Here is a 12,232-nt window from a genome sequence, read left to right as displayed (position 1 = left end):
CATAAAAGGAAGTCAGGCAAAATAGTCATAAATTTTTAAATTTTTAATCTCCAAACAGATTTGCTTATTTTGGACATATAAACCACACTAATTAGAGTAATACCAGCTCATTCAACAAATAAAAGCAAAGAAAATGCAAGCCTATATGTCCCAGTGTCCATTTGAGCTACTTTGTACAAAAATTCTGTTCTAGTACCCCTACAATGAGTTTTCAAAGCTAAAAATGCTTTGCGAAGCCTAAACAACGCTTGAATACAAGGGGAATCCCCTACTGCAACTCCGAATTGGCGCGAACAGGAGATTACAGCAAAATTGGGGACATAACTAAAGGAAAATGGCTAAATTTGGCTAAAAATCTTCAAAAACTTTGACAAAACAATACTCAAAATGTTTAAATACGTTGATATATTTTTTATTGCTGAAATCAAAAGGAAATTGCTTCCTCTTTTAAATGAAACCAAATTTGGGATCTATAATGGAGAAATGACCACAGAATCGCCGTTTAAGTGACGTGTGGTCCCAGAGCGACTTTAGTCGCCTTGGGCAGTTAAAGAGTTAAGACTTCGCATATCCCTATAGTTTTATTAAAGTGTAATTATTTTTATTATTTTAGTCCGGAAGATTGTGTCAGCCCTCCTCAGTCGAAACTACAACACAGGGTAACCTAACGAAATAATCTGTCTAATGAAATAATATATATAAACATTATGTATATATATATCACACACAGGAGAAAAGTCAGTGGCATTCAAATCAAGTGAATGAATTGTCTCCCACTACCATGTTTCAAAACATGTCAATCAACCAAAGTTTCATAGAGGAAAACTGGACAGAATGTAATAACTCTGGTGATTATGCAGAGGTATGTTTGTATGAATGACGCTTGTTTATCCCTTCATGACACATCAAATTAACCATTCGAATACTAGATTCTTTTTACAACCTTTTTACTAAGTCTTACTTGATTAAACTTTGCAGGCAAGGCATAGCAGCTAGACAAAACATTGTTAGGAAGTTTGTGCAGTATGAAATTACCTTCAAACTCTTTTTAATAAAAAAACTTGGATATGTTCCAAACCCCCTACTAACTACTGTGATAACAAACTTGTTGTTATTACCAACAATAAGCACAGAGTCAATAACCAAACACATTAAAATACATTATTTAGCCAGTACATGTGCGGCATACCCTTGTCAATGTTTCCAAGCAAGTGGTATGTTAACACAGGTTCTGCAAAGAAAAAGCCCAGGGTGCTTTTTTACACACTTTGTTAGTTATATCTGTCCTCATAGGCGCCTAACCAGGTTAGGCAAATGCCTAACCTGGAATTTGGCACATTGCCTATTAATTGCTTCATAATAAGATATTCATACGCAAACGATTTACGTATTTCATAAAGTTAAACCATTATGCGTCCACGGTTGAAGCTCTAGTGTTTACAGATTAGCTTCTGGCCAAATTTACGTAACTTTTAATGGCAGTTAAACATACACTCACCAACGTAACTGTTACATCACCAGCTGTATTGTGATGTCATCCATTGTCGCAAGGTAAGAAATACCAACTTGCGGCGATACAGTGCGTGTGCCTGCATCTGCAAGTTTGCGATCTTTCAATACTTTACAACCGCTACTACTGTGTGTATACGTTCAACGTGATGACTACTGTGTGTATACGTTCAACGTAATGTGCGAGTGTGCTAATTACCTTATTAGCTTACGTATGATGTAATAAGTAGTTGACATTTGTAACTATGAGTTTGCCTAACCTAGACAATCAAAACTTAGGCGCCTATGTCTGTCCTTATATAGTGTTTAGAACTAAAACAGCTTTGTAAAGATTAAAACATGCTTGTGTGCACAGGGATTTCCCTGTCTAACTATTTGAGTAAAAATGGCAAACAGTCCAAACACTTGAGGACTAAACTTGGGTAAACACTTTAACTTACAATTAAAAGCTCACATAAGTTAAAAAGGATAGGCATGCTGACTAGTTTTGTATCTTTTAGTTACTCCACTTTTGTTATTTTGAATATTTTAGCTTCCAGTTGCAAAATTATAGCATATATAGCTCCTTCTCGGACCAATTTTCTGCATAGTGCTTAGCGCACTGGCGTAGAGTACGGGCGTGCGGGAGTGCGACGCACTCCCGCCAATTTAGGAATTTGCTACTTCTGTTATGTGCACGGCTACTGAACGTGCGTAAAATGTTTCGACGATGACAAGCAACAGAATAATTCGTAAATAAATGTGTTAAAACTTAACTTATGTTTGCGCAATAATGATTATTACAACATAACATCGTATTATTTGTAAATATACAGCAAATCACGCCCATTTTACACCTCCCTGATTGACCAATCAGAAACAAAGGAATCGTGGATCAACTAGCATTATTACCTGTGCTAGACCAGACAAGCGCATAATATGTATGGGATATGGGAGTATTTATTATAGCAATGTTTAATTTACTTGATGCGAGATGCGAATGCGCGTCAGGCATTTAAAAAAACAAAAATACGACAGATACTGATTCGTATTTAAATTTATCTGGCAGTTTCGTAAATCGTAGACGCGTAGTGAAAACGATTTTTTGCTCAAGAAAAAAAACAGCTCTCCTGATATAAATACACCACAGTTTCATGTACCATTCTTCTCTGTGTTCGGTCAGCATACAAGTTATTAACAAAAGCTAGTTTAAAAAACTGTAAAACTAATCGGCGATCACCAACCGCAGTTTATGGCAACCGACACTTTCTTTTCTACCGGCAACCAACTTCCTCTTTTAAAATTACCGGGAATTTATGGTTTAAGAATGCCTGTGTTTTGTAAGTAATCCCCGAACATGTCGAAATGCTGGTTTATATTGCTCACGTAATACGCATTCGTCACAATTCCTATTATTGCGAAATAGCTAGTTATGTTACGTCACAATTGCGAATGTCTCTTGCCTGTATAAATGCCGGATTTATGATAAAATAAAGCTCTTTGTTACGTCAAAACTGCACGAATAGGTAACTTATATTAACATTATATGATCTGTTATGCAGCCGCATAGTAAATAAATTCCCGACTACTAAAATATTGAGCGATATTACACTTGCAAGTTAAACGATGTTACATTGCGATAAGTGTTTCTGCCAGGTATAAGATTTAACTTTTGCGTTAAGATACATTCGATTTAAATTGCCTTTGAGTGTTTGCCGCACTCCCACGCAATTGCAAAACTCTACCCAATGGCTGAGCGTCAAAAAAAAGATGCGTTTGAATGAACTCTTGTGCTTAGGCTCGGCTTGGCAAAAATTCTTAATTAAACATACTGTGTGTGTGTGTGTATTAAAAACTGCTTCTTCTTTTTGCAGACATATTATACACGATTAATTACTTTTCGTTGATTAAAGGGCTGTGGATTTCCCCACTTTTTGTTTAACCGTTAACCGTTCAGTTTTAACCGGTTAACCGATACAATTGTCATCCTAATAAAGGCGTCTTGTTTGTCGCTTTTTTTTCCCGAATTTATAGGCAACTTTATGATGTACCAATCGCTATTATGATGCAATGAATCCACGTGTATATGCCTGTTATTTCGTAACAAACACTCTGCTTGGCTGAGGAAAACATTTAAGCTGTCTATTACGCCAATATAACGCTTTTTGTGTAAATAAGACAGATATTGATATATGCATATGCCCTATGACATCATAGTTCGGTTAACCAAATACGTTCGATTACCCGTTAACTTTTCCACAGCCCTAGTTGATTGTAAATGTAAAATTTTAATCCATGCAATTGTTTAGGGCACAAGTGATATAGATACATACAATCAAGCATGTGGAAGAAATTGGAATCAACAAAATGTTTCACCAAATGAAGAATACCAAACTCATCCTTATTTTCAGCAACATGAAAACAAAGAAAGTCGAAAAATGTTTGAACAGGAAATACCGTACAACAAAAACAACCTTAATAACCAACAAAATGTGTAAGAATTTTATTGATAATTTTTATTTTATATTTTTACCTGACTTACTGTTTAGCTTGAATGAAAGTGCCACCAAGTCTCACAGCCCTCATAGCAGTGATAGCTCCAACAGTGAAACGGAGAATACTCGCCATAATCAGCAGGTGTAATTATCATTAGTATTGTCGTATACAATTAAATTTTCCTAGTTTAAAAATATTGTATGACCAAGTTAAAAGCAAAATTCACAATCCCACCAACTTTGTACTATTTTATTTTTATAGAATGCAGAATCTTACCAAGCATCTGGTGATTACAACCAGTTATCTGAACACCTTCCATCAGCAATTGAAGAAACTTATAGTTCTGCTAATAATGTTGGTGAAACTTCTCATTATCCAATAATCCAACATCCATATTTATCACCTGATCAACTTTGTCCCATCAACCAACCATACCCCCTGCCACAAAACAATTATGGTTTGCGTTATTTAAAATACCTTTTTTGTTTTTATTTTTACTTTAAAATCAAAGGTCCCGCTATTCCACCACCACCACATCAATACATGGCTACAAGTCCAATACCAAGCTCCACCACAAACATACAACCACGATCCGGTTACCTTCCATATCAAGCAACCATGACAGTGCTCGATACTGAAGGCAAAGAAATGGTTGTAACGGATGACAAAAATCCATTTCATTACTTCTTCAACCTTGGATTAGAGGTTAGCTTGGTCTTGTTTAATACTTATGTGCCATAAACCAACAAAATGCTTTTTAGTATTATCGTCAAATTAGAAGCAACCAGCCAATGAGTCCGGGGCCCGTGTTTTTAGCTCCTCCCACTCCCCCACCTTATTCATCTCCAGTTCAACCTGCACCAGTCATGTTTCCTCAACCTGTGGCTTATTTGCCCCCTAGTCCCACTGCCAGATACATGCCAACCCCAGTTCAACAAGTAAGATCACCATAACTCATTTCAATTGAAAATGACTTACATCCCATTTCATTAAGCACCACATGCATGCTGGAGCATGTATGACTGTACCACATTTTCATGAAATGATGTCAAACATGCAACCATCATATCCACCAGGCAGATTAGTTATGCATGTTCCACCTTCACAAACATTTCAACAACAACAACAGCATTCCCAGGGTAAGGGTTCATATTTCAAGCCTAAAAAAATCCTATACATTGTAAATTTTTTTCCATGCTCATTGCTTAAGTTTTGATCCCCACTTGATGTTACTAGTACTGCCATTGTGGGTATGTCTGTCTTTAAGCAAGACAATTAGTTCCCATTGTTGTAATTACTGGTCTTAATTGGGTTGTCAATGTCCAATTTTTTTAACAATCTATTAAAACATCAACTAATTTTCAGCCATACAAATTAATATTCATTTCGCTTACAACTTTACATATGTGGTAAAAACAGCTTTGAGGTGTATGAAACATGACATTGTGCTATAAGGATTGTCATCGCCAGAACACAATCCAAACTTAATAAATGTCATTTATTCATAAAACCTCAGGTGAAGGTGTTCCACTTGATGGTTGTGAAGGTTTAGGTTTAGATACACCAGCAATCACAACTGCTTCACATGTTAGCACAGGAGGTTCTATAAATCATGAACCTACTTCATTGGAAGCTTCTATACCCCATGAAGGTCTCACATCATCTTCATCACCTACATTAGGTCTTCCAAGCTTTTCTGGGACCATGCAGCCTATACCCAACCCATACATGCCAAGTTACCCTCCTCAACATAATATTCAAGCAGGTTATGGTCCAAGTGTTATCAATGCACCAGTTTATGCAGCTCCTGCAACTTCAGTTCCTACTGCAAGACCTCATTTTCCTGGTGCCTAATTCTTTTTTTAATTAAATACGTTTTAGTTAAAGTGAAATTTGTTTTACTTGCATTTTCTGTTTATATACCTGTGTGTCCTATTTAAGGCCAGCAGATTTTACAAATATCGAATATGTTAATACCAAACCGTTTTGTTTTTATATGTCTGACTTTTACTTATTTCTGTTCCCTTTTTCTTATAATGTATATATTATCACTACAATTTCTCTTTCTCTTCTGTATTTACCATCACTTATTCTGTAGGGCTGTGTAATATTGCAGTTCCTGATGTAAATAAGTCTAACAGTAGACTTGTAATCTTTTTGAAAGCTCCATCAAATGAAATACATTAATTTTGCAAATCGCTCTGCTATGTTTTCGTTTTATTCTTTCAGTTCTTTGCACAGAAAGTGCCCTCATTTTGTTATTATCTTATTTTTAAGAAATCCTTTCACTACTTGATAAAATTTGTTTCTAACTTAATTGTTCTAAAATCTAAATACCTTAAAACTAAAGACCCATAGTCAAATCAGAATTAAATTTACCGAAACAATAAATAAAATTTATTTCGATGTTGGTGTTTTTAATACTTGAAACCAGAGTTCCTGTAGAAACACATTTATATACGGACTCTGCTTAGAACATATGTAACAAGATAACAAGACAGCAGAAACTTCTGATGCACACTCGACCAACAGATTGATTAATATGAACGATTCTAACATTTGCTATCGGACGCTCAGTGGTTCTGGAGTCAAAGCAATTGCTCTAACCCAGGGGTCGCAAAAAATTTTCAGACTTGCAGAAAAAAAACAATCCTACACACGTGGTAACTCGGAAGCTGGCATGATAGGTATATATGAAACATTACAGGCCTTTTATAACGGTTGTCGTTTTCTGGCCACGCAAGGTAGCCTACATTCATTTATTCATTATAACGATTGTAAAAATTTCAAAAAACGAACATTTTTCAACAACAGGAATAAATACTGTAATTGCACGTACCTGGAGGTAAACATTGCACATCCGACGTCGTGGCAAATGGGTTAGCACGCCTGCCTGTAACCTAGAGGTAACGGGTTTAAACCTCGTCGCTGCTATCACCGCCCGCGTGAATTATGCCAATTGAAGTACGTGCCCAATCATTGCAGATGTTCTCTCTTGTTTATTGAAGCACTGCTCTCTTGTTAACAATATCTATGCTGTACTCCCATAAAGATGTTTGCTGTTTGTTTGGGGTTGGAAAAAGTTTAAGGCGTAAATTCGGTTTGACGAGTTGGCAAAGGAACGTTTGCTGTTTTCTATGCGCTTTGAAGACGTTCTGCATGTCATACTACATCGAGAAGCAGTTGACAAAAACAGTCAAATTTGGTATCGCATGCCTATAGAGATCATGTTCACCAAATATATGTAAATGAGATGTATAAAATTTCAAGTTTAATATGATCACTTTTACTACCATCAGTTATCACATAGCCTAAGTCTAACAATAACATTTTGCATAATTTAGAAAAATTGTTGGAGGCATGTAATTTCTATGCATTTTAGTTAAAGTATAACAATTTATATAACATATTGAGAAAATATTGCTTCATTTATACTTTCATTTTGGGGAAGTCAAAATGTCCATATTTAAGAAGGGTCATAAAAGTCCGTATGATGTTGTTAAAAGCTTGACAGCAGCTATCAATGTTTTGGAAGTACATCCTGCTGGAACTAAAAAAGTTGAAAAGGTGAAATAGTTTATTACTTTTATGATAATTGCTCCATTCAAATTCCCATCATACAAATGACATAAGCTAAATTGCATATTTAATGACTTCAAAAGTGCGATGTACCTTAGTAGTCTTGATCTGTTGTAGGCTATAATTTGATGCTTTTAAGTTTTAGGTACAATCTTAGACTTTTATTTTAAAAAGTTGTGCAATATGTGTATCAGGGGATAAGAGTAACGGTAAAAGCTCGTGGGATATGTTTTAACTTTTAGTTACGTTTATGTTCGTGTTGAACAAAGGTCCAAAAAAAAAAGACATTCGCTTACTCAAGTCTCAACATACGCGAATAGTGTATTAATGACTTGTTGCTTGGCCAAGTTGTATACGTCCAATACAAGTTTAATATGTTTATGTTTAATGCATTTTGCAGTCACTTGATCTGTTAAAAACCATCGGCAAGTGATTGCCAACACACTTTTAAGCATAGGCGCCTAAGTTTTGATTGTCTAGGTTAGGCAAACTCATAGCAACTACTTATTATATGTATACGTAAGCTAATAAGGTAATTACCCCACTCGCACTGGTTAGGGTTTAACTTTCGTATTACTCGTTACGCAGCACGGTGAACGTATACACACAGTAGTAGCGGTTGTAAAGTATTGAAAGATCGCAAACTTGCAGGTGCAGGCACACGCAATATCCTACGATCTTTGTTTCTATCACAATGGCGACTGTGAGGTAATGTAGCATCCTGGGGTGGGATTAGGCAATACGTAGGTTACGATAATGGATTGCATCACAATGCCGTTTGTGACGTAGTGTATTGCCGCAAGTTGGTATTTCTTACCTTGCGATAATGGATGACATCACAATACAGCTTGTGATGTAACAGTTACGTTGGTGAGTGTATGTTTAACTGGCATTAAAAGTTACGTAAATTTGGCCAGAAGCTAATCTTTAAACACTTGAGCTTCAATCGTGGACGCATAATGGTTTAACTTTATGAAATACATAAATCGTTTGCGTTTGAATATCTTATTATGAAGCAATTAATAGGCAATGTGCCAAATTCCAGGTTAGGCATTTGCCTAACCTGTCTGACCGCGTTAGGCGCTATGCTTTTAAGTGAATCTCCATGGTTGTATATTTGAAATTTCAATCTTAGAATAGATACAACACTACCTCAGATATCTACGCTTATCCGAACTTTGTCTGTCCTTCCTCCTATTCTGCTGGTTTTTAAAAAATCATTTTCATTTATTGCACATAATCCAAAAACTTCTTCTGATTGATTTAGCTTTGAATAATGTATAAATATATATATGTATTTGTTTTTAGGCAACAGAAGATGTCACCAAAAATTTGGTTGCAATGAAAGCTATAATGTGTGGCACTGAGCAACATGAGCCTCAGTCGGAACTTATTGCTCAGCTCTCTCAAGAGATATACAAAAGTGACATCATCGAACTTGTGCTAAGAAACTTGTCACATATATCTTTTGAGGTATATATATATATTATTTATATTATCTAAAGTTAAACATCTAAAATAATTGCGAGGCCTTTTGATCTTCTAATTATATTGTTTATTGTAAGTTTCATTGCTGAAACATAAAAAATCAAGTCTGTGTACATTGAATTTTTAAATTTGTGTACAAAATTTTTATCATATAAAATTGACCCTCATGGAATATATATTAAATTACAAACTTGACCAGTACGAAATTATCCAATTCTTAACTTTACTATCAAAGAGAAAAACTTTCTTTTTGGGCACTGTTATAATGTTGTTGTTTGGTGTAAAAGGGGTAAACCAACAAAAAATACAGAACTTGCATACACATATGGAAAGAAATGCTGAAATTTGATCTAAAGTAACAACTAAAGTTTCTAAAAAAGAAAAGCCTACCAAAAACCGCTTAAAAATCGGAGAAAAAAATCAACAATGCACCATGTATGATTTTTCATATAAAAAAGTTTACAACCAACTTTGACCGTTTCCAGTTTCTCAACTACAAAGTATAATTAAACTTTTAAGTTTCAATAAAATTCAAATAGGTAGCTGGCATCAGGTGGGGGGGTCGTCCCACTTTTTTGGGCAGTTTCAAACTTAACACACAATCGCAATTTTTTTTCTAAAGAATTTTATACAGTGAATATTAAAAAAACTTGATCTCAAAGATTCGACCCAATAAAAATGTTTGAACACACATTGCCAATTGCTTAGCGGATAAACGAAATGCTGCTAAAAAAAGGAAGAAAGTTCAGCCTTTTTTGTCAATTGTTATTTCCTAGTGACAACCATGCCGATGTAAGAGACAAGGACTCAACACCTTTGTATTGTCATAAAATCTTATTTTCTCCCCAGTTTAAAATACTTGTATTAGCATATTAGTTAGTGTAATTGTTAGCCAATATCATAGTTCAACAAAGGAATCTTAGCAACTAAAGTAAATAGCCTAGGCTAAAGTAAAGAACCAAAGTAAATATCTTTTGAAACTAATGCAAAATTATGTTTAATATTCCTTCTATTTTAAAGAGCCTGGCCCAAGTTTTCTTAGTTTAGCTTTTTTTGCATAAAATCAATGTTTTAAACTTGTGTTGTATATTCTTTTTGGTATAAATACTAACTATATTCCCGTAGAATGATTTAGGTAACTTTGTATTTCTTGCTGTTCTCTGTATCTAAAATATGACATTTTGTACACTACTACACATGTGTTTTTAAACAAATTCCATTAAATCCAGGTCCCAGGATAAAAAGTTACAGTTTAACAACACATGATAAAGGTCACGTTTTTTTTATTAAATGCTTGCTATAATATTACCAACCAATTTTTTATAGTTAACTTTTCCAGTATCCCTTGTTGTTGTTTTTGTTATTTTTAAATTTCTCAGTATCCCTGGTAGGTAAACTCGGCCTGTGCACTTCCGCAGTAGGCCTACTTGCTAGAAGTACAGGTTTAAACTGGAAAAGCTTAACACCTATTGCTTATTGGTCAGAACCTTCGCTAATAACAATTTCCGGTTCAGCAATTGAATACTTCTACATCACTAGTTTTTTTAATTATTGTAAAATGTCAATTTTAAATGATTTAATATAATAACAAATAATCTTATAAATCGCTAATTTAGAAAGGAAATCACGCAAAAGCTCGAGCTAGAGCATGTTTTTAAATAAAGAAGCTGTCGATGTTAAACTGGGTTTTGCTGCAGTATATATGAATTAATCGCAGCTTAGCAAAACACAAATCAGCTGAACGATAAAAACAGATTTTGACATATTCCCAGCAAGTGAGGCATCAACGTGCAAAATTGTTTCGACAATTTAAACATCTAGAATGAATAGCGTTTTTACATAAAACTACCACAACGAGTCCACAAATAGTATTTATTAGGTGTAGATTTTCATTTAAAACCAACTTATATTTTATTGAGACACAAACATTTATTTTAAGGTACATTCTTAAACATGTATTTTACACATGTTAGTAGTTGCAGTCCCTATAATTTGCATGCCTTACTTGCAAAAAATATCAGAAAAACAGAGACATATGCCTCCCCTAATAAAAGCATTTCAAACTTCCAATTTTAAAAACAATTGCAGTTTATTGCTGGCATTTAAAAGTTAATTGAAAAATTGCATGCCGAGATTTAAACTAGAACAACTTTGTTTTTTATGGCATGCCCGCCATGCTCCAAAATACAAATATATTGTCACACATAAAGTTGACTAGATCTTGTATTATATGCATTTTCTTTCATGTTTATCTTAAACAGCTTGTATAAAGAAATGGGCATTGCTATTTCTAGTACTGAAACCTGCTGACTTTTCGTCTTAATCTTTCAGGGTAAAAAGGACTTCACCCAAATATTTAATAATCTAATGCGTCGACAAATAGGAACACGAATGCCAACAGTTGAACACTTCTGCACAAGAGAGAAAATGCTTGAAATTTTAATCAATGGGTAAAGTTACATTTATTTCTTTAGTTATCGTCCGGCTTTGATAACATACACATTACACAATAATTACCAATGTTACTGCCATGCTTGATAATATAAATAAGTATAAAGACTAGATTTAATAATTAATTATTAAGTTACGACATGGCCTACTCAATACACGGCCTAGGAATACACCGAAACTGCTCAGAAAATAAGAGGCCTATTGACGCGAATAATGCCCATTATAATACATTGTTACGTCACGGTTTTATGAATGGATTTTGCTGTCTGACTGTAGTTTTTGCATCAAATAACAGTTTATTTACCATTCCCGGTTAAATTACCTTATTTTTCGGGTTATTTTATCAACATCTTATATTTTTTATAAATGTTCAAGCATGACTGAACAGATAGGAGTTACTTTTAACCACGTGCGGCATACAAGTAAGTTTTACCGACAGTTTAGTTTGGCTCAGTCGCTGAGTGAAAATAGTATTTGGCTTAAAACAGAAGATTTTTAAGACAGCCTATGCATATCTAGCAAAACAACACCGCAGTAACAACAAGTAAGTTAATTGATATGTCCGTTGTGGACTTTTAAAATCGGTCCTTAATATATAGGTATATAGGATAACAGTATAGGATATTGGATAAACACAAGCATTAGCGTTTTGTCTCAAGGTGCTTATGCCTTGATCTGTTCTGCTGCTCATAACCCATTTTCTACTCGAGGTTTTTTTTGTTAAAGCAGG

The 12,232-nt window shown here is 34.6% G+C and overlaps 2 protein-coding genes across 3 annotated transcripts in view; both read left to right on the top strand.

Annotated features, from left to right (window-relative positions):
- Positions 1–6,388, top strand: part of LOC100180510 (OTU domain-containing protein 4) — an 11,093-nt gene extending 4,705 nt beyond the window's left edge. The window contains exons 12-20 of one of the 2 annotated variants that reach the window (XM_026833811.1): positions 614–659; positions 731–862; positions 3,798–3,982; positions 4,038–4,125; positions 4,246–4,441; positions 4,496–4,689; positions 4,746–4,922; positions 4,979–5,123; positions 5,666–6,388. In XM_026833811.1, coding sequence (XP_026689612.1) covers positions 614–659; positions 731–862; positions 3,798–3,982; positions 4,038–4,125; positions 4,246–4,441; positions 4,496–4,689; positions 4,746–4,922; positions 4,979–5,123; positions 5,666–5,838 — 1,336 coding nt within the window. In that variant the 3' untranslated portion in view covers positions 5,839–6,388. Of the gene's footprint in view, positions 1–613; positions 660–730; positions 863–3,797; positions 3,983–4,037; positions 4,126–4,245; positions 4,442–4,495; positions 4,690–4,745; positions 4,923–4,978; positions 5,124–5,500 lie in introns of both variants that reach the window. The other variant, XM_026833806.1, reaches the window with a different exon arrangement.
- Positions 6,389–7,296: 908 nt separating this feature from the next.
- Positions 7,297–12,232, top strand: part of dkc1 (dyskerin) — a 9,974-nt gene continuing 5,038 nt past the window's right edge. The window contains exons 1-3 of the mRNA XM_009863922.2: positions 7,297–7,551; positions 8,872–9,036; positions 11,383–11,501. Coding sequence (XP_009862224.1) covers positions 7,441–7,551; positions 8,872–9,036; positions 11,383–11,501 — 395 coding nt within the window. The 5' untranslated portion in view covers positions 7,297–7,440. The remainder of the gene's footprint in view (positions 7,552–8,871; positions 9,037–11,382; positions 11,502–12,232) is intronic.

The sequence above is a fragment of the Ciona intestinalis genome, chromosome 1 (genome assembly GCF_000224145.3).
Source record: "Ciona intestinalis chromosome 1, KH, whole genome shotgun sequence".
Lineage (NCBI taxonomy): Eukaryota > Metazoa > Chordata > Ascidiacea > Phlebobranchia > Cionidae > Ciona > Ciona intestinalis.
This window is presented reverse-complemented; position numbering and strand designations above follow the sequence as displayed.